The sequence below is a fragment of the Hippichthys cyanospilos genome, chromosome 3 (genome assembly GCF_059441005.1).
Source record: "Hippichthys cyanospilos isolate Australia breed blue-spotted pipefish chromosome 3, RoL_Hcya_1.0, whole genome shotgun sequence".
Classification (NCBI taxonomy): domain Eukaryota; kingdom Metazoa; phylum Chordata; class Actinopteri; order Syngnathiformes; family Syngnathidae; genus Hippichthys; species Hippichthys cyanospilos.
Window position 1 is genome coordinate 19,383,309 of NC_142371.1, and position 27,817 is coordinate 19,411,125.

The 27,817-nt window shown below is 40.9% G+C and overlaps 1 protein-coding gene across 4 annotated transcripts; it reads left to right on the forward strand.

Moving 5' to 3' along the window:
• The first annotated feature begins 8 nt into the window (after positions 1 to 8).
• Positions 9 to 27,044, forward strand: ttyh1 (tweety family member 1). Of its 4 annotated transcripts, none has more exons than XM_088409846.1 (15): positions 11 to 374; positions 6,387 to 6,551; positions 9,892 to 10,121; positions 13,183 to 13,294; positions 14,003 to 14,340; positions 15,210 to 15,305; positions 15,379 to 15,451; positions 18,262 to 18,337; positions 18,482 to 18,537; positions 19,447 to 19,539; positions 19,619 to 19,711; positions 19,780 to 19,919; positions 20,438 to 20,605; positions 23,541 to 23,619; positions 24,892 to 27,044. In XM_088409846.1, exons 2-15 carry the CDS (start codon positions 6,417 to 6,419, stop codon positions 24,973 to 24,975), a joined length of 1,773 nt encoding a protein of 590 aa, XP_088265972.1. In that variant the 5' UTR covers positions 11 to 374; positions 6,387 to 6,416; the 3' UTR covers positions 24,976 to 27,044. The 4 variants fall into 4 exon arrangements, with proteins under 4 accessions (XP_088265973.1, XP_088265972.1, XP_088265974.1 ...); XM_088409849.1 differs by having other exon boundaries at positions 13 to 374; positions 20,438 to 20,498; XM_088409847.1 differs by lacking the exon at positions 23,541 to 23,619 and having other exon boundaries at positions 9 to 374.
• Positions 27,045 to 27,817: the final 773 nt, after the last annotated feature.

Here is a 27,817-nt window from a genome sequence, read left to right on the forward strand (position 1 = left end):
TCTCTCCTCTCTTGCTCTCTTGCTTGCTCGCCCTCACTGAGAGCTCCTCTCCCATCCATCAACACGAGCGGCTCTCCACTGTCACCCGACAAGCATACAATTATTGGCTATTTAATATTTCAGCAGCTGCAAGAATTACTCGCTTCCTCTCCACTAACTGCCAAGCCGCGTGCCACATTTTGACTAATTCTTTGGCATGTACCCCCCAAGCTTTTTTTTTTTTTTTTTTTTTTAATCTCAGCAGGATGTTTTTGCAAGAGCATCAGACGTTGATCGCTGGCATTATACTTCTTTGAGGGGGTAAATATTTCACGAGCGGAGGCGAAAAGCGGCGGGAAAGAAAAAGGAGAAGCCTTCCAACGCAACTGTCAGAGGTATGAAATGGATCAATCTTGCTGACAGATTTTCTCGAAGTCATTCACTGCCATTGACGGTTATAGACGTCAAAAATCCATTTATACTGGGCTGGCAGGAAGAAGTTGACTTATTCATTGTCATTGACAGCTGAATGAGTCAAAAATCAATTGAAATTCGTCCGGCAGTGAATGGGTTAATGGCTTTTGGGGTATAGTGTGGATGCAATTAAGAAACAAATCGTTTTTAAGATCTTGTGTTCATGCATATTTTGCACCTGTCACATCTAATTCATGTCTCCTTTCATCATTGGAATGAGATGCAGTAAATGCTGCATTGATGCTGCCGCTCTCATTGCATCCACTCTTTTTTTTTTTTTTTTTTTTTTGGTGGGGAGGTGGCGACTATTTCGTATCTGTCAACTTGCAGCGTCGTACCCTCACGCACTGATTTGCACTGACTTACTGACTGCGCCGACTTCCCTTCGGTCAGCCGCGTTCACTTTTCGAGGAGAGCGCGCGCTGTCAGGAGTGGATGTTAATCACGCAGATGAGAGTCGACCGAAAATGGACGCGGAGGTATTCGGATGCCAGGGAGGCTTTGCATACGAGATGAAGCATGTAAACACACAAGATGTTAATGAATTTCCCCCAGCTGATAGAGTGTGTCATAAGCCTTTAATGCCCTCCTGTAAATTGCGGTCGTAAAAGGTTGTTGCGAAGCGCTGCTTACGATTTCACCGCGTTGGCTAATGTGAATAGGAGGTCAAGTGTGTGATCTGGAAATATATTGAAACCATAATACACATTCTAGCTTCGCTACATTTGATTTGCGCTGTCCTCATTAGCGGCCTCACAAAATGGCCCTTTCCTCCCAACCAGCTGCACATTCAGACATCATGGAGTCTTTTTAGAGTCTCCAACCGTGGATTTGCGCGCACGCAATCCCGTAGCCCGCCGCCGTCGGTCATCGAGCGGGCTCCGAATCGCATTTATTCGTCTTCACTTATGCAATAGGCGCGGTAACAAGCTGGCAGGGGACGCCGCATCAACGTGAGGCTATTGGTGTGTGACAAGCGTTGAGTAACTGCTGTTACCCACCACCCACCTCCGCCCCTCGCTTCCATCATCACCTTGTTAGATTGGCCCAATAACTTTCCGAAAAGCAGCAAACAGGTGATTCCCATTTTCCTTTTTTATTATACGCTCCACTGTTTGATAAGGACATTTTAATGCCTGATTTGTCACCTCCCCTGTGTAAAATGTTGCCATCCATCACCGCGAATGATTTTCCTGCATTTAGCTAGGCGGTCGTGTAGACAGGGAGCCTCTGGTCTGCTCATTCCTTTAGTTCACTATATAAAAATATTGTTGATATCTTGCTGCACATCAGCGGATGCAAAGCTTGCTGGTGTGCGTTCAGAAAAAAATCAAATACATTTATAGGTTGCAGGTACACATTAGGATTGCAAATGTTGCAAACACACTCGTGGAAAATGGATATGCATAAATGCATCTGCATTGTATCCCGTTGGGCATTTGTCCAATTACTTCATAGGTGGCGAAATCCAGTCCTCGAGGGCCGGTATCCTGTATGTTTTCTAGTTATCTCTCCCCAACACACCTGATTCAGGATTATCCTATTAGCAGGCTAATAATGTTTGACCCTAATCATTTGAATCGGGTGTACTTGAGAGAGAAGTTTGGAAAACATGCAGCATACCGGCTCTCAAGGACTGGAGTAATTATTACTTGGACCTTAAAAGTCATTCAAGACTATTAGGAGCCAGCCAATAAGCTCAAATAAAACGTTCAGTCTAAGTGTTGAAAATCCATACGTCCCTTTTATTTAAATCGCAGTGCTAAACCTTTTTTTTTTTAATATATATTGTACCCCATGTGAAATATTTTCCAGCCAAGTACCCCCTAATCATTGCAAAGCATTTTGGGATGAAAAAAAAAGAAAAAGTGCTAGGCAATCTGTGTCTGGTTTGATGAACTTTGGAACTACATTTGTAGTATTATCCTTAAGCTTTTTTTTACTCAGCAACTCCAGAAGACGGAATGTGTAAGATCATCTTTTAAATGTCGGAAAATTGCATCGCTAATCACAATACACATCTGTATAAAACCTAACAACATAAAGGCATGGAACCTTCTGCAAATGGGTCACTGTAATATAATTTACCAGTAAATCCCTTCGTGGTCCAATTAATTTGCTTCTAATTTGAAAAGAAAACTGTACTTCTTCTGTCAAGCATTGAAAAGCATCAAATTAGATTTGCTGATGCGTGCAGAAAACCTGTCAAAATCTCATGTACCTCAAAAGTGACTTCACATATCCCTAGGGTTACTCATACCCACATTTGAAAACCTTTAATCCAGTTCAGTCTTAGATAAGATGGTTGCCAGTCAATCACATGACATATAGAGACAGAATAACCATTCTCTTTCACATCGTCGCTTTTGAGTGCATCCCCTGCTGATCTGCACAAATCAGAGTCAGGCAAGTGAGCCATTACATCACCTAAGAGAAGAAAATGTCAAAAGTAAATCAAAATGAGAGAACGATGCTGAACACTCATGATTCAAATAAAAATGTGACCTGTGCTCATCACGCAGTGATTCCTTGTGACGTTGGAAAGACAACCATGAATTCAGCAGGATTTCCCCAGCGGGTTGGAAAAATCTTAAAGTACCGGCTACCTACTATATGCATTTACAGGAAGCACTTTGGACTTGCAATTTGTAGGTTTCTACAAGAAAGAAAAGAAAATGGCAGGAAAAGCCTACTAAAACAACCAAACTTAATCGGATGTGATTAAAGGTATGCGCTCACTCCCATTTAACATAAGATTAATTCGTTCATTGGAACACAACCAGATCCCAATTTTAAGTGTGTGCATATTTGTGCATTATTTTTTTGTTTAATTTTGTTTCTCGCAAAGACCTCATTGTTTAGTTGAGTTGCGCAAGTTCTAAGTCACCATTGTGGAAAATAATTGAAATTATGTGTCTTGACTTTTTTTTTTCACCAAAAATTGGCATTTTCGGTGTATGGTGATTAAACTTTTCACCAACATTCAATGTAAAGAATAAAACTGACTGATTTGTTGGTTTTCAACCGATGAAAATGATGATTATTAGCAAAGGATGCCAATTATTGGAGCCGATATTAGGGCTCAGATAACGACCAATCACATCTCAGCTGGTGAACATCACATGATCAACAGGTGGGCTGTGATTCGTCGTTAGCTGAGCCTAGACTACAGGTGATGTCATTTTAGGTTGACGGGAAGTGGCAAAATGTTTTTTAAAGTATTAATAGTAGATGAAAAGAATTTAATGGTGACATTTCATTCCAAATCTTAAATATTTCTTGCTAAACAAGTGGACTATCCCTTTAACGGCCCCGATGGCCTCTCAGCACATCTCAGACCAGCCTGTAGAGCTTGGCTGCCACGTGTGTTAAAAAATGATTTTCCGCTCCCATTTTAATAAGTGAAATGGAGCGTTGGCAACAATTTGATTTGTAACAGTTGGTCTTCCGGAACCATTAGGACCAACAAGCTTATTGCGACGTGCTTAGCGCTAGCCCCAGCCGGCCTGTGACCCAAGAGAGCTTTTAAAACTCATCATAGAATTTGAATGAGGAAATTGTTTGGCTTTGACGTTTGGCTGAATCCAAACTTTTTATCTTGGGCGACATCTCGCACAATGAAATAACTGTGTGGCTCAACGGGGAGGGTGAAAGGCTCCTCTCTGTGTGAATATTGACTGTTGTGTGGAATACATAATAGCCATGTTAAACAGTTCAATCGGACATTTAATTTGAAGTAACATTCTTAAAATTCAGACTTGCGTGCATGCTTTGTACGCAAACATCATTAGCGCTCTGTGCCGTCCTAAAATGTGCCTTTTCATACTCGGCGACGCTCGTATCAGACGCCGAACAGACTCCGTCTCAGCCGCTGCCCCCCCCCCCCTTTTTTTTTTTTTTTTGCATCCCAGTGTGTGTTTTAGCTAACCGGATTTGCCTTTTGTATTTACCCTACTTTCTAGCCCACTTGGGCAGCTTTAAAGACATCAAGAACCGAACAGTAGACAACTCGAGTCAAAATTCTGTCTTGCCCTGTTTGCATAAAATTGCCTTCTTCTCCGCAATACATTTGCCGTGGCCCTTCAGGGACCCCGTATAGGCTCTATGTAAGCCATCCTGGGCCATATGGCGTACAGCCTGTGCAAAAATAACAAAAGCTGTCATGTATTGTAATATGATTCTGGAACTATTAACCATTAGTTTCATCATCTGTTTCATAACGCTCCATATAAGTCAGTTGATGTTGCATTAGCTTTATTGGACGTGTAGCCATGTTTGGTTATCAGAAGCGGACAATCCTTCGTTACTGACGGGCATCGTCCGTTTTGCCAGCGGGCCGCCAAATGACGAAAACATTTTAGGAACGACAGCCTAAGCCCGACGGGAGAGTAGATTTCATCCGTCATTTTCATCCGTCACTGTAATTGTCACCGGACCTGATTTGTCATTACCTAATTTTGAGCAAAATTTTGAATTTTTATTTCCTGCACGGTCAATCTGAGAAATCGTCCCGTTTTTTTAATGGAACGAAAGTTAAAAACATAAATAAAATACAATTCACTGATAATCAACATAATGAGAATACTCGATTATTAAAATTATCATTATATGCAGCCCTTTAACTCTTTCAGTGCCAAGCCTTATCGGAAAAGGCAACCCAGTGATCACATATTTCGGAGGTATCGAGAGCAAATTGTCACACTTAACTCTTTCGGGACCAAGCATTATTTGAAAAGGAAACCTCTAGAGAGCCAGTATATTTAGCGTTTTCACTCACCTTTCAAGGCCAACAGAAAATTGTGTGCTATGTCTTTGTAAATATGGGTGCTGGCATGTGAAAGATTGACTTCCATTCTTCAGTCATAACTGATGCACGTAACAGCTGTGTTGTGGAAACACTGCCATCCAATGGTCGCAATTAGCACTACAGAGTGCAATCGTCTTATGTCAGGTTAGCATTAGTCAAGGGTGTCAGCTCTTCTCCATAAAAAAAACATATTTGACCAGAATTTTATTATATATATTTTTTTATTTTAAAAGATGAGAATTCTTTCACTGCACTGAATGAGTTAATTACTGTAGTGCTCAGTAAGCATAAAATTAAGAGGAGTGCTGGCCACGAGTGTCATCACTGTGTTCATAAAAAAAAGTAAAGATTATTATCTCTAAAACTTGTATAAGTCTACCTAAACCTACTTCATTTTTTACCATTAACACAAGAAAAAAGCAATATAAATCAACTTTAAACAACTTGTAATTACTTTTTCCAGCATTTATACAGTTTACAGCTTAGTCTAAACAAAAATTAAAAAAAAAAGTGCATCAAAGTGCCTGAAAAAAACAAATAAAATAAAAATGATGAAAATTCTTCTTTTATTGCAATTACACTTCACTTGACAAAACCAAAGCCTTTTTCCTGGGGTCATCCACGCCCCCCCCCCCCGACATGTGAAAATATGTGTCTTTAAAGAAAAGACAAAGATAAGATAAAGACGAAATATTAACCTTTTAATGCTAAAAATGGCTCAATAATGAACAGCATGCTATATGTTGAATTCAAGCAAAACGTTTGACCGAATTATTTAATTCTTTATATTCTATTTAATTCTAATCATGACATTTCCTTATGGATTTATTCATCCTTAATCATCACTAATTCGACTTGAAGCTGAAGCTTAGCAACCTCCACTCTGGAAACTGTGCTTCTTCCCCCCGTGAGTTATTTCAATGTAACTACAGCTGACCCTGGCATCTCTCAGGTGATGCCGCTCTTAAATTATCCACACCGCGCGCCGCGTGGAGGCGGGGCGGCGGCTGCCGTAAAAATTGCCCGCTGACCTCGTCGTCCTCTGGGCTCAGCGGTGCCCGCAAGAGGACCTTCAACTTGCGATGCTGGCTACTGTAACACCTCTGTCTCGCTTTCTTCCATAAAGGTGGAGGAGGGGATCCAGTGACGGTGGACAATGGCTGCCATGGCAACGGTGCCCAGCTATACCCCTTCGCTGTGGGTGCGGATGTGTCACGCTCTCCCTAGGCTGGATCTCACCATGCAGATGAGGGACAACCTCTTTGCCCCTGACAGCTGGGAGTACCAGCAGGTAACACACACACACACACACACACACACACACACACACACACACACACACACACACACACCGCACGCACGCACGCACGCACGCACACACACACTCAGCTCAGCACTGAAGTCGTCAAGTTTGCACTCACTGCGGTTTCAGCGATGTCATGCTAGATGTCCCTGAATGCAAGAGTCAAGGGTGTCAGACATGTGTTCATCATGGCTCACATTGTAGTTTTTGTTGTCCTCCAAGGTTCTGGCTGTAATAGTAAAACTAAATGAAGGCCTCACTATATCACAGTTCATAATTCGCACCACAACTATATTTTTTATTTTCCAAGTGTATTATTTCTTCGATGGGTGATTCTCAACTTTGTTTCAATATGTCAATTTGCAACTTTGTTGCAATATGTCCCAATTAATTTGTTCTAAATTAAAAAACAAAACAAAAACACTGTTCCTACCATGGCACTAAAAACGTAAAATTACAAGTGTTGATACCCGCAGGAACCTTGTTAACATTTCACTTACGTCCTGAAGTGCATTTGCGTACCCCATTTGAACACCTCTGTTCTAAACTATACACGTATCAAATATACATCAATAATTATGTGAAAAAATAGTACCTAGTACATTGTTATGATGAATCTATAGCTATTGTTTTCATTAGGCTTAAAAAAGTGGATTACACTAGAAGACCGCCAATGATTTTTAACAAAAACTCAGCTATGCTGAAACACTTCCTGTTTTGTGTTCTTTCAAATTTATTCTCAACCTGGATCATGTGCTGCCATTTAGTGGTCGACAGTGGAATTACACTCTAAAATAGACAAGCGTTAGACCAAAATAGTGATCAGAAAAAATTTGAAAAAAAAAAACCCTGCAACATGTGATAAATCAGTTCACTGTCGTTTAGAGGTACAATGATTGTCTGATTAATTGACAAATAATCAATTCCCAAGTTAATCTGTGAATATTTTTGATAATCGGTTAATCACCTAAAGACCTAAGGTTATCTGAGGGGTCCGAATTTCAGATCCTCGGCAGAAAATATTTTCAGATTCCTTTAGTATAGATGGTCAGGTTATCATTATACAGGATCAAAATCAAACATCTGCTTTTACTTTGGAAAACGATCAACATTTCTGCTGATTTTCGATTAATGTTACAGACCCAACCAGCACCCCCCAAATTTTTGTGTTGTATTTTCTGCACTGTCAATTTGAAATATGTCATTTTTAAACTCAAGTGACAGAAATCAAAATGTTTTTAAAAAAACTCAATTAATTGGACGGATGAAGGGTAAAACACAACACATGTCAAGTCAGCTAGCTATGCTAAAACTGACTGCAAAACACCATTGATGGGCTTACAAATTTAGCATTGTTGATGCCGTGTTAATTCACAGTACCAAATGCTTGAACGCAAATGGTGAAGCAATACATTTCCACAGACAGTCTAAAAATCCTCACTGGCATATATTCTTTATCCCCTGTGAAAAACAATCACACGTGACCTTTCTTTGTAAGGACTTGCAGGAATTTGTTTACATTTCAAGCGTATTATTAGTGTATATTGCTTCAAAGTACAATTCTGCAGAGTGCTATTTCATCCGCATGAGGGATGCCCTGACATATCCACCATCTTACGTCATTTTTTTTCCTTTCAACGCTCTTCTACTAGGTCACTGAGTTGCACCTGCTCCTGTGCGTGCACGCAGCCTGCTATCAACTTGCGCGTAAAAATCCAAATTGCCTCCGGCTGCCCGGATCCGAATTTCTGCACGTCGCCATGCAAAATAGAAGGTCTCGCCCGTCTTAAACAAACCGTCTCACAGTGCGTGCTTGTGACTTTGCCGCGGCACAAAAGGGAGGATGTGGGTGGCGGCGGCGCTGAGATGGCTGAAACAAGAGGGAGAGAGAGCGAGTGCGCAAATCATCCTGCAGAACTCAAAGACAAAAGCGACTTAAAGTGCTCCGAGAAGGCAAAGAGAGAGGGAATGAGTAATGCGAGGAGGTTGCTGAGGAGAAGTCCGGGACCGGGGAAGGCTCACAGCCAGTCAGCCGGCCAGCGGCGGCAGTGAGCGAGAGTCACTCGCACTCAATGTATTTAAGTAGGTCACAGATTATTAATAGAGATTCAGGCGGCGTGGATAGATAGAAAGAAACGAGAGGGGTGGAGTGGGGGAGAGAGAAAGGTGGTGGGAGCGTGGCGATGCGAAGGAATGGGCGGGAGTGGCAGACGGCCAGATGGAGCGGCGGATAATACGGGGAGATGTGCGCTGAAAAATGCATTTCAGTAATGTTGACTTTATGAACCGATCGGGCGCCCCATATGGCTCGGTGACATCCGAGCGCTGCCGCCGCAAGACGTGAGCTCGTAGTTGAGGTGTCCTCTGTAACTTTCATCAACTATTTGGGTGAGGTGAAAATCTTAGATTTTCGCCTGACGTTGTGTTTTACGTCGAAACAAATTTGAGCAAACCGGTCTGTTATTCCGATTTGACTTTCTTCATTGAAATTTCAAGATTCTTGAACATGTCTGTGGGTTCATTTTGAAAAATGACATCAATGTGGGCCAGATAAAACAAATAATATTCTTAGACCCCTTGATACCCTAATAGAAAGTGTTTTTTTTTGAGTCGGGTCATGTGATACTTGTAAGTCGAGCCGTGATTGGCCGTTCAAAGCAACTGGGATTTCATCTTCATTCGGCAGCAAGTGGCAAAATGGCTGCCCTCTAAGATGAATAAACATGTGTGGATTTTGCTGCTTAAATTATATTCCACAGACACAATATTAACCATAGTGATGCATTTAGACGTGGGCTTGCGTAAAACCTGTTATTGTAAAAGGAAAAAAATGGAGTAAATTTCTCCTTTAAAGGCAAACTTACATTGCTACTACATTACAGAAAAGTTCTTGTAAACAGGACTGAACTTAACACATTCAATGTCTTACATTTTGTAACCCTTCTTTACACTTACACTTGAAAAATGAATGAATGAATACCTGGAATTGAATGCAGAGGCTCTTGAAAGATATTTAACAGTATGTCTTTGTTATCGAGTGAGTTAATAAATGCACTGTAGTATATTAAAAAAAAGATTCTTGAGATAAATGATGAAGATTCAAGTGCTAGTTTATGAATACAGTTACATGAGCTGAATTGTTGAGTGTGTTAAATTACAACGCATTATATTCCCTTAAATCTCTGATGTCTCCTGCTAATGAGAGTCATACATTACATTGCTGGAGAAGCGAGAGGATGAATATTTTAATGTTTCAAAACACAATCAGAAAGACATATTTCAGAACCGCCCCGCTCATATTGTCTTTTCTTCCGTCCCTCTCCCTCAGACCCTGCTGGTTTTGTCCAGTTTATCAGCTATCGCCCTGGTTATCTCCCTCTTGGTGGTTCTGTCCTTCCTCATCCACTACTGCTGTTGTCACCGTGGCGACCGCGGCGAGGGATCCGAGGAGGAGGAGGAGGATGAAGACGGCAGCACGGGTCACGGCTACAGCGGCAAGAAGGGACGAGGGATCTGCTGCGTCACATGGGTGGCCGTGGCGTCTGTCACGTTATGCTGGTGAGGAGGCAAATGCTTTCAAAAGGCGTTACCGTGGCGATGCGCTATCTCAAACTCTTAGATGGGGAGGAAATTTCATCATCATTCTTAATGGAATTGTGAGTTCTTTCCAACGAAGTGATCAATCGTGGTGGGTTGTGGTTTGAAGACATTTCCGAGCGTGCATTCCGAGGAATTCTTGTGATACAGATAGAGATGACTATTAAAAAAAAAAAAAAAAACAGCTTAACTCATTCACTGCCATTGACTGCTATAGACGTCAAAGAGCCAATTTGACTGGGCTGATCTGTGACGTCTTTAGCCGTCAATGGCAGTGAATGAGATAAAAACAATAATAAGTACACATGGACCATCACAAGAGTTACTTAAAAAAAATTATGTAGTTTTTTGTTGGATCTCAAGGGTGTGTAGACTTTTTAAATCCACTATAGCAGTTGTGTCAAACTCATTTAAGTTTGTGGGCTGCATGGGGAAAAATCTATTCCCAAGTGGGCCGGACCAATAAAATCATGGTGTACATTCATATAACATTAAAGCAACAATATTTTTAATAACATCACTATTAACGTTACTATTAATCATTTAGCAAGTTTTTCATTTATTGAAAAAAAATCAGGTCAACCTTTATATTTTACATTACAACATCATCTCACGGGTCGGATTAAACATGTTTTTGGGCCGGAATCGGCTCGCCGACCATATGTTTGACACCCATGCGCTATAGCGTCTGCTATTTGTTGTCCACGAGTTGCGAAACAAAGCAAACAAAACCCATTCATTTTATTGTTAGGATTGTCACCAACAACTCATTCACTACCGTAGACGTCAAGGATCAATTTTTACTGGACTGTTAGTGAACACGTGAACTTCAGCGTCACTGAAAGCTTTACTCGTCACAAATCCATTTTTATTGATCTGGCAGTGACTGCTACTGTTTCTCATAATCCCAAATCATCATAAGTAAAAAAAAAGTCATCAAAAGTAATCACAAATCCTAAAAAGTCCCCCGAAACAAATAATTGTGACTAAGTGCAGTCGGTTTATATATTTTTTTCTATTAAAAGAATCCAAAGCAGGAAGTGATATCATTATGATAAACTGGCACATTGATGTCACCGAACACAACGCAGCTGCAGGCATTTACTTCAAGTTGAGCGGCGGCAGCCAAGCTGTGAATCACATGTTGTTGTCGCCTTCGTCATCATCATCGTCATCATGTGTTTTTTAGTCACCAAAGTCACCAGAAACAAGGGGGGGGGGGGCACTTGACATCTGACGCTCATGTTTTGCTGCTGTTTGCTAACCGCACCCCGTGACGTGATGAAACACATTTATTTGTTTGATTATTTACACTTCCTGTTTCAGAAGGAGGCAAAAGTTATAGATGTCAAAGATCCATTTAAACTTAAAAAAACACTTATTCAACTGATTTAGTAACATTTATGCAACATTTCCCAAGGAAGTAGCAACCTTTTTACACAATAAAGGCTCACAACATTTGCTAAGGAGACTCTAACACAATTTAGCAATCAATTTTTTCATGTTTCAATTTATTTGCTACTAATTTGAAAAGAAATCTCAGCGTTCCAGTCACAGCATTAAAAAGCAGTGTACTAGATTTGTTAATACCTGCAGAAACCATGTTAAAATTCCACATATCCCACAAAAGTTCTTCTATCGGGAAAACCTTTCCTTTACACAAACAATAATCATCCATCAAAATGCAGCAATCAATTAGCAGTTCTTAGCATTGATGATAACGGTCGGTCGGACAAAAAAAAAAGTCTGAAACCAATATACGTAAAATTTCCAAATATCGGTTCCGATAATCGGTCGCTCGCTAATATAAATCAGCTTTCAACAACTGTTAACTACTGTAATTCCCCAAATATAAGACACACCTGTGTAAAGGATGTACTCTTAATTTTGGGGTCAAATTCTGGTATTTTTTATGTTACCGTGTATAAGACGCATCAACAGTTTGTAAAAACTATTGCAAAACAGAATAAATCTCATGTTCCTGAGCTATTCATATTTTCTTGTGTTCATATTCATAAGTTACAGTATATATTAGTTGCGCATTGTGTTTCAGATGTCCCACGTTGTGAGCTGTCAGTGAACGCAGTGCCTGTGTAACATTGAATGCACTTGAAGCAGTTGTCTATCAATTTCCTCACGACGCAGCTCAACTTCGTTTTGCCATAAATAGTTTTAAAGTATTAAATGGATACTTAAGTAAATTAAGGACAATAATTACCAGATACTAAGGTATTAAATCAAAACTTAATCTGAATCTGCGATTGAATGTCCGGACTCTTAAAGAACGTGAAAATACGTCCCTGGCACTGAATGAGTAAACTGTTCTGATGTCTCGGAGTTCTCCACATATTGCGAAATATCAAACCACCTGCTCACATATGAACTCTACCACAATACTGCAATGTAATCCATCCCCTCACCATTTGAATTAATGTAGAACATGATGTACACGGCGGATCCTAATGATGTCATCATATGCAAACTATACATGTGGTTCGTGTCTCCCCCTTTCGGAGTGTCCTGTAATTAAATCAATCGTTGTTTGACTTATACAGATGGTGGCTTTTTTTGTCTGGGCTACAAAAAAACAGCCGACGTGATTTAAAGTGACGTTCGCATTGGGCAGAATACACACAGACGTTCCTCCCTTTCCCCCCCGCTTTCTAATCTGGGTCACATTATATGAGAGATTGGGTCGTACCATTGGTCTGCCTTCGGTGGGGGGGGATTTGATGAACATCTGGCCCCAGCCTTAATCTGAATATTTGAATAAGAGAACGATGTATAAACATGTCGCTCTGGGTAACATTTTCATCGGAGAGCTTTTTATTCCCGCTGTTGTTTATTTGCGCATTCTACGAGGACGTATCATCTTTGCCGTCTCATTCCTTTCAAGCGCACACTCACACATTACACTTCACGCCTCCGCTATCTGCTCTCATATGCGCGCACACCTCCCACAGTCTTTTCACGTTTCCTTTTTTTTTTCTCCCCTTTCTCCTCTGCCTTCCCTCTTTTACAGTGTTGCCATAGGCATCGGTTTCTATGGCAACAGCGAGGCTAATGATGGGATGTATCAGTTGACCTCGTCTCTTCTCACAGCCAATTACACGCTAGCTTCCATCGATTTGCTGGTGAGTGGTGTTCTCCGCAAGTAAAATGTCATGCAGAATCCCTACCCAGCTTGCCAGTGTGTGTGTGTGTGTGCGTGTGTGTGTGTGTTGAGTGTGAGAGAAAATGGCATACAAATGTCTCTCTGATTGATTTCCCCCCCTGGTCAAAGAGTTTTAGTGTGTCACTCTACTAATTGCAAAAAGCCTGCAGAAAAACCTCGCGTACGCCCTAAAATGCCTTGACTCATCCCTAGTTGAGAAGCACACATTTAGATCATTGATCGCCATCAAAGCAGGTGTCAAAATAGAGAGTAAGGCATGTGCAAACGAGTTGCTTTTAAGCGCGGTCGCAAGGCAAGGAAGAAATAGAACTACGCTGAATGTTTTATGACCTTAAGGACCACTGAGCACAGGTGCTGCTGATCTGATCAGAGTTGCGCTATTAGGAAGTTGCTCTGCTCCACTTAAACACAAACACATTGCGCAAACTGTTACCACAAAGTTGGAAGCATGCAGTTGTTCATAAGGTTGTCGGGGGACACTATGCGGTGACTCAAGACTTTTGTCCATACGGTGAATGAGTTGGTCAATTTTCCCAAGTGCTTGAGGCATACTTGCGGTTCACACAAAAGAGGATTTTCTCCAGTCTGTCCAAAATCCCCACCACAATTTGACATCATCCCAAATTTGCGGTTCACTCACATCCTCCTCTGCGTCCTCCCTCCGCAGATTTCGGACACAATCAACGGTCTGCAGCTGTCCGTCTCGGGCCCGCTGACCACAATGGAGGAGATGTTTACGGGCAGCAAACCTTTCCTGGTTTCCACGCGGAATTGCCGGCGGTTATCCGAGAACGTCATCAATCTGCTGTCCTCCATCTCCGTGGCTCGGTACAGCTTTGATGTTACGCCGGGGAATGATAGCGGCGTCAGCGGGGCCTCCATCATTCCCCTGACGCCGGTGCCGCCCTCGGTGGCCCCCACTGTTTCGCCCTCGGGCGGCCTGCTGCCCGGCCCCTTTTCTCCTGGCTGGGCCGCCAACGCCTTAATGATGAATGAGGACTACAGGTGAGGGATTTGTCGGCAGCGTAGCTTCAGATCTCCTATTGAGTTTTAAGTTTGTTTTTATTTGATTTAAAGTTAGTTCTAATTTGATCTCCATGTCAATTTTTTAATGCTTAATTATAGAAAATTGTAGAAAAAAGTCCTGACAGTTCCTGACCGTAAATAAATGCGTCCCCTAGGCACAAAAAAATGCATTTCGAATAGAGTTACATGAAGTACTTGAGGACTCGTTTCACCCCTGTTACAGTCCTAGTTCATGTTGATGAATTTTCTCAATACAGACTATGGCCTCAGTAATCTTTTTATTTTATTTTTGAAGACTAATTTTCAATAGGCCCATTGTGTTTGAAAGTGGAGACTATGGCTTGAGTTTCACCATTTTGAAGCTCATAAAATGTACTCTTTTTTTTTTTTTTTAACTGTTAAAATTTGGTCAGGGCGTTAACTCAAAAGTTTGAATAGACCCTTATAAAAGTTTTAATAGACTTTTTTTTTTTTTAAGAATTCAACCAAAGCACACATAACGTGTTATGTCTTCATTTGTTTTTGCGTCCATTCAAAAACTTTCCTTTTAATGGCACCGCTTCCCTTAAAACCACACATTACAGCTTTAAAATCAGATAACAAATGCTTCTCAATTGTATTATAAATGTCCATTATTGCATTGCAAGAATTATCCACCTCACAACAGACTTGAGTGCATCTTCTATACACCAACCACGCCGAGGAGAAATGATGCACTTCAACAGTCTTTCCCCACAACATCCTAACCACACATTCTTGTCCTCAAGAAGCAAAGTGCTGTGTTTGCATGTCTTTGGGGGGAAAAAATAACAAAATCCGGAAAATGTTTGTCGTTTCTTGTTTTTGAGGTGGCTGTCATACGTCATGCTGCTGCTGCTCGACCTCATCGTGTGTCTGTTCATCCTGCTGGGACTGGCCAAGCAAGCGCGATGGCTGCTCATTTTGTGTGTACACGCACACTAAATTTGCCTTTTCGTGCAGACGTGTTTTTCTGATGTGTTGGCGCTTTATCCGCAGAATGACGGTGCTGGCCTGGCTCGCTCTCTTCCTAAGCTGGGGCTCGCTGGGTTTGGAGACGGCCACCGTGGTGGTGAGTGGGTTTGGCAAAACCGCACCGGGGAAAAGACAAGTAGAAAATGGAGACATGGTGGCGATAAATGTACTCTCACTCCATACTTAAGTCAAAGTAAATCTTTGTTTCGGGTCGGGTGCTTTTTGAACTGTGGCTAACGTACATTGCCGATCTTAGAAGAAAATTATACATTTTTTCAATGTGTCCGGGCAGCCTGGATTTGTAACAGGCCGCGCACCGGCGGTTGAGCACCGCTGGTCTCACCCAGTGATTCGTAAAGTTTAGTACTGTATTTTCCGCATACGGAAAAACGTTCGATTTTCTAAAAAGCTATGTGTGCCTTATAATGCGCTTTCCACAGCGAGTTTTCATTTTGGGGGACAAAAAAAACGTAATGCGTCAAAGCCAATATTCAGGCTTCAATCAATTTAAAAAATATTCAACTGAAGTAACACCAGTTGTGTGGCCAATTGGCGCAAAACCATTTGAATATTTTTAAATTAATTGTGGCCTTACTATTGGGTTTGACGGTTTACATTCATATTTTTAAGTGAATCTCATGTTTTCCTTTTTCAATTGTGCTTTCATTTCTATGGCTTTACATTTCTCTATTTACATCTTAAACAGTCAGTCGTAATAACTGTTTTAAAATACAATACTACTACAATACAATAATACTTAAGTAAAGAACAACTATCTAGAAAATCAACAAAGCACTTTGTTACTTTCCGCTACTGAATGCAAAGAGGTTTGGGAGTTTGACCCTTAATGGCAAGCCGAGCGCAGCCATCCGAACGCTCTCCGCACCCATTGTGTCCAAACGAGACTTTCAGCGGGAGCGCCGCAGTGATGGCAGAGCCCCAAAAAGGCAGGAAAAATGGGGCAGAGATTAAAAATTCAATGCGCGTGTGCACGAGCGGCGTCTGGTTGCGTGGGCGTTTGGCTCGGAGACGTAAAGATGGAAGATGAAGGGGAGCGCGCCGAGCCGGAGGGAGGACGACTTCGAAAGACGGAGGAAGACGAGGAGGACGGGCCGCAAACCGTCAGCGGCTTTCTCCTCGGGCCCTCTGGGGATTTCACTGGGATCAAACACCAAAGTGGCAAAAACACAATCGAGTGAGAGCGAAACTCAGACGAGAGGAAGTGGTAACCTTTCTTGACATTTGTTGGTAACGGCGCACAGAGAGAGCATTTCATTTCCGTTTCTGGCTTTCTCTGAAAGAATGTGTCAAGAGGCCAAATCGTAGCTGTTTTTCAGCTCTGCTGCCCGTTTTGTGTCATGCGGAGCTGGTGGGAGATGTCCCAAAGCCTGTTAGTCCACACAGAGACGCTCTGTCCCTGGCTAGTGATAAGGAAACAAAGGACTCGCTGTGGGCCGGCCCAGTTTCTTCTGTCCTCGGTGGCCACTTTTTGTCAGCCGGAATAAACTTCTCTGTGGTACTTTCGCTCCCTCCACTGGTGGATGCATACAGCGGGGTTTCCCGGCCGAGCAAATTTCTCACCACCAGTCACGTTACAACGCTAAAATCATCTTTCACTATTGAAATAAGTAGAAATGCCGTTTATCTGTTTTGGCTCCCATAGAAAAACAACAAGGAGAAATATCACGCTTTCTAATATAGTATTTCAAAAACATTCAGTGATGAAATTCAGTCACATAAGCAGAATTTTGACGCACAGATATGCATTTTTATTCTTCGGGACAAGCAAGAGGACGGACGACAGTTGGCTGTTCGCAGCCAGTGCAGTTGCAGCTAACAGCAGCTTGTCTTAGCTGAGGTTGTTACGGCATTATTTTCAATAAAAGAAGCAAGCAGACTGAACCAACAGCCGAGTCCATCCTTGTTCACACGCAGGAATATTACTAAAACGGAGAGGCTCATATTAAGATTAAGATGTCTCCAGCTGACTCAATTAAGAGTGCACCGGTTAGAGGACACGGAAAGGTATTCCATTTGACTCGTTTATGAATTGTGCTCTTTTTGCATATGCACACAATCTTGCACACGGAGGGTGTGCAACTTCAGGTATTTATGGCAAAAGATGAGCTGCGTCGCGAGGAAAAGGAAAATCAACTGCTTTGGGCGCATTCAACGTTACACTGCCGCAGCGTTCACTGACTGCTCACAATGTGGGAAATCTGACGCATACCTAACTCAATGCGCCAAAAATGTGTGAATATGAACACAAGAAAATCTGAAGAAATTACAAAAATGGGATTTATTCCGTTTTTCTATAGTTTTTACAATTCTTTTTTATACTCAGTTACAAAAATGTTTTCATCAAACAAAATCATGAAAAAAGCTTTAGGACCACCGATTTAACAGAATACATAATAATAAAACAGTTTTTGACATTTTTAAGCCTGGAATTGTACAAATGTGTTTTGACTGGCCCCAGTAATTTTGCTGTCTATTTAAAGTTTTCTTTTAATGCATCCTGCGGGACACCAAACCGTCGGCGTTTCCCTTTGCAGGCCACTGCTCTTATTGCTCGGTTCTCAGTTAACCACAGAAGAGTGTCCACATACTTCCATTTAAGAAGCACTAGACTAAAAAAAAACATCCAGACGTTCAATCTTGATGCAACGTAATGCAATACGAGTCTCGCAGAGTGAGGGAAGAGGTGACGTTTTCAGTTTTTGAACATTATGGAGCGCTACGAGAGGCTGGTGCAGATTTATTGAGGATAGCAGTGTTGCATCAATTTGTGGCAGCGCGCCATCTGCATCCTGTCAGATATGTCAGAAGGGAAGTATGTCACTCGGTCAGCGTGTCTGCTAACATCTCTTTTACGCCCCCCTCTTTCTTTTTCTCTTGCTTTACCAGGCCCTCAGCGACTTCTGCACCGATCCAAATATGTTTGTTCTCAACTCCACAAATTTCAACACGGGAACCAGCGCAGGTAACCCCCACAGTAAAGAGAAAAAAAAAACTGGTGTTTGTTGTTGTTTATCTTCAATAGTGCCCACATTAGCGGAACTGTGTATGGTGATGCTGGATAATCCCACATGACCTCCTTTGTGTTCTCGCTCTATTTGCCGTTTAGATGTGCTGGATTATTACCTGACCTGCAGTCGACGCATGAACAGCCCGTTCCAGCAGGTACCGAGAATGCTACGTAGAAAATACACGGGAATTAGCACAGCATTGGGTACCCTTGGGAAATCTTAACAATGAGTTGTATCCAGAATTCCACCTTTATAATATTCCATTGGTGAGCATTATGGCACTAAATCAAATACCCCAAATATGAGAAGAGTACTTAAAAATTGTACCTTCTTTTTGTTTTGATTAATTTGATAAACTGTCTGCTTGTTGTCAAGCAAAAGTAGCCAAATTGGGGTGGGTGCTACAATTTAACCCAGCAAAACGTTTTTGCAATGTGTTAATTAATAATAAAAAAAAATATTCTATACTGTCCTTGAAAACATACTGAATAGGAATGACAAATGGAAGGTTAAAAAAAAGAACTTTTTTTTTTTTTACGTTTTTGTTTCAGTTCAATAGACATTGTACTGCTCCTTCTGTTGTACATGACAGTATAATGGATATCACAATGTATTCATTGGTTCGTAATAGGGATGAAAAAAGTCCTTGAGTAATTCGAGAACCAAAAAAAAAAAATGCTTATTTAGTGTACACTCTCAGGACGAGGTCAAGCTATGTGGCACTAAACGCTGCAGCATTAGAAGCTAGCAACACTCAACTGCTCCATATAGGCTGGCGAGATATTTTAAAAGCGGGTTAACAGATGAAAGTGAGACTGTTGCTGTTTCTACTTTTTCACAAACCAGGCTTACTCAAATGTGTTTTTTTAGCCGGCAAAAAAAAAACTACTGCGTTGAAATATTTTAAGGTAGCGAGCTCCATTTCATTCTTAACTCATTCACTCTCATCCACAATTTAATTAGTTTTTTAAATGGCTGCGACAGCTGGCATTGAATGAGTTAACGTGGTAATGTATTACTTGACTGTGATGCGCATCAATAAATCTTCCCGCTCTGTCTTAAGCTCCTCACCCAGTCGCAGAGGGCGCTGTCCAACATCCACACACACCTTTCCAGTGTAGAACGCAACGCCCTCACACAGTTCCCCAAAGCTGAGGTGGGTTCCAGTCATGCCGAAAAAAAAAATAAAAATAACGGTTAGTCATGTACTTGAAATGGGACACTTTTGCTTGCAGAAATCACTCAGGGATGTTCAACAGATTCTCAACAGCACAGAGGGCAACTTCCATCAGCTGGTGGCGCTGCTGAACTGTCGAGGCCTCAACAAGGTAAAAAAAATTCCCAGTGGGACCAGCACTTAGGTTTTAAAATCTTATTGAACATGTCCGTCTTGTAGGACTACATCGACTCACTGAAAGGTCTGTGCTACGACGGGATGGAGGGACTGCTCTACCTCTCCCTTTACTCCTTCCTCTCGGCTCTGGCTTTCACTGCCATTCTTTGCTCGCTGCCCGGTGCCTGGAGGAGCTTTCCAAGGTGAGGGACGGAAGACATTTAAAACCAAGCAAAAAAAAAAAAATGGATGGATGGATGGATGGATGGATGGATGGATGGATGGATGGATGGATGGATGGATGGATGGATGGATAGATAGATAGATAGATAGATAGATAGATAGATAGATAGATAGATAGATAGATAGATAGATAGATAGATAGATAGATAGATAGATAGATAGATAGATAGATAGCAGACAGAGGGAGACCAGCGCCCGTCAAATGACGGACCAGAAACAAAAAAGTCAAATGTTGCCCTCTAGTGGGTGGATACTTTGTTTTGTTCATCAGCATCATTCCTTATTTTGGTCTGTTGTCACGATCGAGTGTCTTCCATGTATGTTTAAATCAAGTAAAAACAATAGTGATACAATGAAAATGCAAAACCAAAGAATCCAAAATCTTATTAATTTGACATCTTTATCCACCTTGTCTCCAGTAGCCATTCATCCTCACACATCTTCATCTCTCTCTCTTCCATGGGCACCGTTTCACCAGTGAATCGGAAGAGTACGAGGACTCGGACAGCGAGAGTGAGGACCCCTTCACCTCCCATCAGGCACGTAGACAGACGGCCTCGGGGTCTCAGCGCGGGGCCATGGCCCCCTTCTATAATTACCCGGGGGCCGGGTGGACACCCCCCTTTTCTAGCGCGCCGCCCCTCCCGTGAGTAACACCAGACACACGGACACGCAAGACAGACAGACAGACAGACAGACAGACAGACAGACAAACAGAAGCTTCCAGATGTTGCAGTCGAGTCCAGAAACCATGCCAATCATATGTAGACTCACATTTTACACACAATGACCAGCCACAATTTTAGGTATGCTTGCACAATCTAATGAAATCCAACTGAAGCGGGGTATCACAGGTTGACTGTGGTGTACAACAGCTAAATCAATCTAGCTAGTAAACAAGCTAGATAGTTGTCCAAATGCAGTTTGTGTACTAAACTAATCAGCAGGTTAGCTGTCTAGCTAGCTAACTAACTGGTTAGTTATCTAGCTTTCTAGCATTCCGAATGCAGCTTGTGTACTAAACCAACCAGCAGGCTTTCTGTTTAGCCAGCTAGCTAGTTAGTTATTTAGCTGTCCAGCTTTCCAAGCACAGCTCCTCTTCCTAACCAACCTCCCCTCGCTGTCTAGCTAGCTCGCTAGCTGTCTAACTAGCTACCTTGTCGTTCATCTTTAGGTATTAGTAAGGATTTTAATTATTGTGCGGTATTTTGTCCAATCCTTTGATCTTGACATCAAAGGTATATCACATCAAAGGGAAAGCATTGAAAGAAGACACCAGGGAGCTGAAATTTCACCCAGATGGTCACAATATTTGGCACGACTATTTATTCATCACACTACCAGGAGTGTGCCACGACGGATAGGTCAAATGGTCAAAAATATGGCGAAAATACTGCAAAAGGGTTAAAGTTGCAGGGGCAGGAGTAGTAAAAATTTTAGTTGAAAAAGTATTGGAAGGAGTAGAAGTAGGTACTGTATGTGTCAAAAAAATGTAATCATTTGTTTTAATCAGCAAGATTGGTGTCACTAAAACAACCTTGAAAAGGGGAAACAAACTGTTAAGAAAGTTATCACATTTAAAGAATCAAAACTGGTAAAGTTACTCCTTTGTTTCCAACTAAAAACATTAGAATGGCTGGTGATCGTTTTTATTTTTAGGCAAAAATACCCGAATGACTTCTGACGTCGTAAAGCTCAGCATCGTATAATTTTCTTCGACATTGTACAAACCGGATGAAACTTCAACTGCGTGTCCACAAATACCTCAAAATTAGGCATAATACATAGATTTAAAAAAAACAAAGCGCAAGCTGTTTTTCAACAATTTTTTTGCGCGGACAAACATAAGCTAATCCTCTGCGCCTGCGATAATCAGAAATATTTCATGAAAATCACAAATTTGAAAAGGAGAGAGGATTTCTCTACACTAGATTTAAAAAGGAAAGTAGAAAACATGTTTTTAATCAACCATAGTGTGTTTTTTTTCAGAGGAACACAAACACGCTGCTTGACTTGATCACATGAAAATGGTGCCATGAAAAAATGTCACATACTTAGTAGAAGTAGTAGTCCATATAATAGTAATAGTAATAAGACTTATTGGTGGAAGCAGCAGAGATTTTAATTGAGGTACAAATGATAATACATCTAAATAGCGTTGGACGTAGTAGAAATAGATTTAAGAGATGTAGAAATTGTTGCAATAATATAAATATTACTGAAGGTAGTAGTAGTTTTATGGGTGATTTGAATTAGTATAATTAAGGGTAATAGAACATTAATAGAAGTACTGTAAAATGTAAAATGTGGAGGTAGAAGTACAGCACTAGTAAAAAAGTTGTCGGTTCAAGAGTTGTATTATCATATGCATAGTAACACGACACAATTAGACTTACATTCCACACAATAGACTAAATACTAGAGTAGGCAAAAAAACACACAGTAATGGGGCAATAAGAGCAGTAATAATGAAGCATCAATAAAGGAATAAACTCACATTCTGAACATGGTATGGAGGAGAGGAAATAAAGGTAAAAACAGGAGTAGGTAGTTGTAGTGGTAAAAGTAGTATTCGTCTTAGTTGCTGTCATAGTCGAAATAGTATTGCGGATTGTAGTTGTCGTAGATATCCATCCAAGCATCATTAGCCACTTTTTTTTCCCATCCAAGTTCTCATTTTCGCTCTCACTGGATTGTGCAGGTGTACCTCATGTTGCGTCCGGTCAACCTGCATTTCAATTCCACGTCCCCCCCTTCATTATATCAAAGTTGTACAGTAATGTAGGACACATGTGAGAGACAGTTAGCGATCTTTGGCGCTGGTACACACGCAGGACTAGTTGCTCCCCCGCAGACAGACACACAGACAGGTCAACATGGACGACAGTGTAGACAGAGGAGCGGACACAACTGCAGAGGCCTGTCTGTCTGTCTGTCCGTCTGTCCGTCCGTCTGTCTGCCCGTGTGTCTGTCCAATCCGTCCGTCTGTCTCGAGTGTTTTCCGGACAGACCGCGCAGGCCCACTTTTTTACCCCCATCCCCTCCTTCCCTCGAAATTGCGATCTCCACCTAGTAAAAACACTGCTGTGTGTGGGTTTTTTTTTTTTTTGGGGGGGGGGGGGGGGGGGGGGGGGTAATTGGCAAGAAATCCCATCTAGGTGCGGCCTTTTTCCACCCTCCACATCACTCCTCTTCACTCGTCTCCTCACTGTGATCTTTCCTGGCTTTTTTTTTTTTCTCCTCACGACTCCTCACACTTCTAACATCTTATCTTAGCGCGTCCACTCCGCCGCCGAGCGCCAATACTTTCCAAAAAATCTTTGCGGGGTTTTCAAAGTGAAATGCATGCAGATTAGCGCAGCTCCAGTCAGGCGAGGAGATGCACGCCTACTAAAAGTGAGAAAAGAGGGCGAGAGCTGTGCTTTGTGCGCTTTATCTCTAACCGCTGATTCTCCCTCTTCCCTTTTTTACCTGCCCTCGACTCCTGTGCCACCGCCACTGTCTTTCTCGACGTGTCTTCTTCATCCTCCATCCCTCCTCTCCTCCTCCTCCCCTTGTCTCTTTCTACTCTCTCTGCGCAGGACTCCAAACGTTTCCTCCAATGGCAACCCTGGCTATGAGAGCCTCCCCTTGACTGACAGGCAGTCCCCACCCCCCTCTGTGAGTTCCTCTGTTCTTGTCTGTGCCATTTGATCATCACGCTCGTTCACTAGTGCCGGACTGGGGAACCTCTATTCTAATAGGGCAGGGCCCAGAATGTTAGAAGAGCAATATTGAAGCGAAAAAAAACAACAAAGAAAATCTGTCTGGAGCTGCAAAAATACCGTAATTCCCCAATATATATATATATATATATATATATATATATATATATATATATATATATATATATATATATATATATATATATATATATATATATATATATATATATATATAGGTAAAAACATCAAATTTGTATAATGTGCATGTATATAATTAATTAACATAATAAATAAAATATATATGAAGGATTTATTTACCTTTGAGTGACATGACTTGAGCTAGTTCCGGCCCTAATCCCTAGCGAGGGTTGCCTAGCCTAGCCTTCTTTGTATTTCTTGATTATCTCCAGCTTCGTTTCCATACTAATCATCTTCTTACTTCTTTCGTTAAAGGGATAGTGTGTAAGATATCGGCCGATTTTCATTCCGGAGAGCAGGGGGTGCTGCAGGTGCTGTATTTACCATTTTCCATGGCTATAACAAACGTGGCCGCCTCTGGGGAAGTGCCACCCCTCCCATGTAATATCATTTCATGATAACTAGACCTATAAATATTTTTAAAACATACTGTTGGATTTTCAGAACACATTCATTTGCAAGTTTTTGAAATTTACAATCATTTAATTTATTCCTTTTTCATGAAAATTTTACACACTGTCCCTTTAACATCATTAGCAATCTTGGAACCCGTGGCTAACCAATTCAAGTTGGAATTAAGCACTAAAACGCCGACCAATAGCAGACCAGTATCTTAGGGAACCGTGACGCCGACCAATAGCAGACCAGCATTGTAGTGACGTATGCAGTGACACATGCAGTGATGTATGAGCACGGTGCGACTCGCAGGGTCACGCACGCACTGACCGCCGTGTTTGAAATATGTCTGCGCAGGAGAAATTGTAGTTTTTGATGCCATGAGGCGAAATAGGTCAGTGGATACCGAACAGCGAGTACGTGGGGGTCCACTGTACTCGCAAATTTTTTGACTGGTCAAAAGTTCCCCATTTCTGCATTAGTAGACTGGCGTGGCAGTGGGGGTCTTGCCTTTAACATTTTTTTTTTTTTACTCCGAGTATAAAGATTCAAAATGTTTACGAGTTAGACATTACAGATGACATTTCCACGTTTGAATGACGTGTGCTGTTTTTTTTTTTTTCTTCCTCCGCAGTACTCTCCCAGCATGCTGACTGGTTACGGGGGAAGTCAATCACACCCTAACCCCGCCCATTCGAGGAACCTGTATTCACGTTGATAACTATTTTTCTTTTCTTAGCAAATGTATAGAAGAAGAAAACAAAAAAAATGTTTAGTTTTCATATGAATGGACACTTTAAAACAAATGGAAACTAATCTCAAAGGAAACAAACGGAAGGCTTTAGCGTCGCGTATAACGTCGGTTCCACTCAGTATTATTGTTCTGACAATTGATTAGAAGCACTTATTGATTTAAAAAAAAAAAAAAAGGACTGTGGACACGTGAAAGCAAACCCTCCCCTTGTTTGTCCAAACTGTGTAAACTGTGAACAGTGGTGAGGCAAGTGGAGAATGATATTGACGTGACTACGTTATGTAGTTTTATATTCTTCAATGTATCACCCGTTTATTTGAAAGTTGTTTTATATACATATATATAAATATGAAATTGTTGTAGAAAAAGCACTGGCACGTAGCAACAAAGCACATTTTTTTTTTCTGTCAATGGTTATGCAGTCCTCCCCCTCACTTGGTATATATTTTTTATTATTACTTTTTATAGGTGGTAATTCTGTATTTTCTGTGTATTACCTTATGGTATTATGTATATCTTCACTGTCTATATCTGAATAATAATCATTTCTCTTTTGAAAGAAAAATAATCACCATGGTTGAGGGCTACGAGAGCCTTGTTTGAGCGGAGATCCCTTCAAGAACTACAAATCCCTTGCAGCAGGTACATAGCAATAAAAACAATGTACAGTGGGTATAAAAAGTCTACACACCCCTGTTTAAATTCCTCTTTTTTGTGAGGTGATATTAATACAACAGATAAATCATTTCAAAATATTTTTCGGCCTGGATTTGACCGTCATGCTATGCAACGCAATTGAAACGCAAATAAAGTGAGATCACGTGGTTGCACAAGTGTGCACACCCTCCTCGAACTCGGGATGAGATTGAGGGGTGTGCACATTTTTGCAATTATCTCTCTTTTGGTTTGACGTCCTCTAGATCAGTGGTTCTCAATCTTTTTTCAGTGATGCACCCCCTGTGAAGTCATTTTTCAGCCATTTTGGGGAAAAAAAAAATTAAAACACGCCATCACGGTGTGATTTATTAAACATTAGAACCTGTCAAACTTCATTTGTATTGGTCCACGAAAAATAATCAACTTCAAGTGTCCTCTTTTGATCATAGAAGAGATCTGTTATCAAAAAGAAAAAAATTATTATCAATAAATATTTGTCAAAAAAAAAAAATCAACATGAAGTGTCAGACCTGTTCTCAAAAAGAAATAAATATAAATATTTGTCTTCATAAAAAAATATGAAAATAAACTGTCCTCTTTTGGGATTGCAGTAGAGATCTGTTTACAAAAAAATGTAATTATTAATAAATATTTCTTCACAAAAAAAATCAACATAAAGTGTCAGAACTGTTCTCAAAAAGAAATAGTTATGAAGAAATATTTGTCCACAGAAAAACATTAAACATCAAGTGTTCTGGGATTACATGAGATCTTTTCACAAAAATAAATCATTTAGTTGACAGGTAACGAGAGGTGGAGCGTGACAAGTTGGGTGGAACCATTTTCGTACGGGTGAATATCTGGCTTTTTAAAATAATGAACTTGAATAAACTAGAAAACATAAAATTTGTTTTTCTTCAATGATCATTTTTAAAGGATTTTTGCACGTGTTTGTTTTATGTAAAATCTCGACTACCCCCGGGGGTACCCGCACCCATATTTGAGAACCGCTGCTCTAGCTGGGATTTCCCTTTGTTTTCATTTGAGTTGCACAGGTCGTAGGTCGCAAGGGTGTCAAAAATTCTAAAGTTAATTTCCTTGCTCAATATTTTTTAGATCACCAATGACCTGGAATTCAAACAGGGGTGTGTAGACTTTTTTTCTATCTACGGCATAGCACAACATTGGGTCTCTGAGATGTTGTTTTTTTGTGTATATTACGGTATGTTGGAGATTTCATTCCCACCCTCTTTCCCACCTGACCGTGTTAACCCTTCTGATTGAGTTTGTACTCTCAATGCTCCTTTTGAATGGCATCCTTTTACACTCAAGAGTCTAATATGAATAATAATAATAAATTAACAAGAATTACATGACGTCCAACGTGTTTTTTGACAATTAAAACTCTCATTATAGATAGGCACGAGTTTCCATCTCACTTCCTGTTTTGGAACCACTTAAGATGTAGAAATGCAAATGTTGTGAAACGATGCTTTCAAATCAAAACAACGACACTGAGGCAATGAACTACAGAAAGTTAGGATCCTTAATAGCGCATTATTGTGAGAAAAGAACAAAATTGGTGGAGCAACACACACATAGAATTATTCAGGCACAGGACCTTTATCCTTCGAGAAGAACTATTACTGCAGTTTACCAAAGCCTTTTGACGAGCTTCATGTCTGTATTATACTGCCCCCCGGTGGACAAAGTGCACACATCAGAACAGCAAAATGTCAATTATTTTAAGAGAAATCGTCCACGAAAAGATATTTTAATTCATAGCTTTCTAATGAAATTTTATGATTTTGTAAATTGCAATATTAAAGACTGTCGTCTTTTTGTTTACGAAATGGCTGGAACAGATAGATGACCTAAATTGTTTTCAAAGAGGAAAGATAATGTGCATGCAGGTCATCTTACAGTGTAAGATGAAAAAGATGATCATTTTTTGTGCATGTGAAAAACGCAAAACAAAATGGAATTTAAGTGCTAGTATGTTTATCGTTTTGACTCATTTTTCACAGCCCACAGAATATTGTCTGCTATGTTTATGTAAACGTGTGCTATCATAAGAAAAATCAATTTCCATTCCTTACTTTGAATTGCATGTAGGTGATATCTGTGTTGTAAGTGTGGAAACACTGCC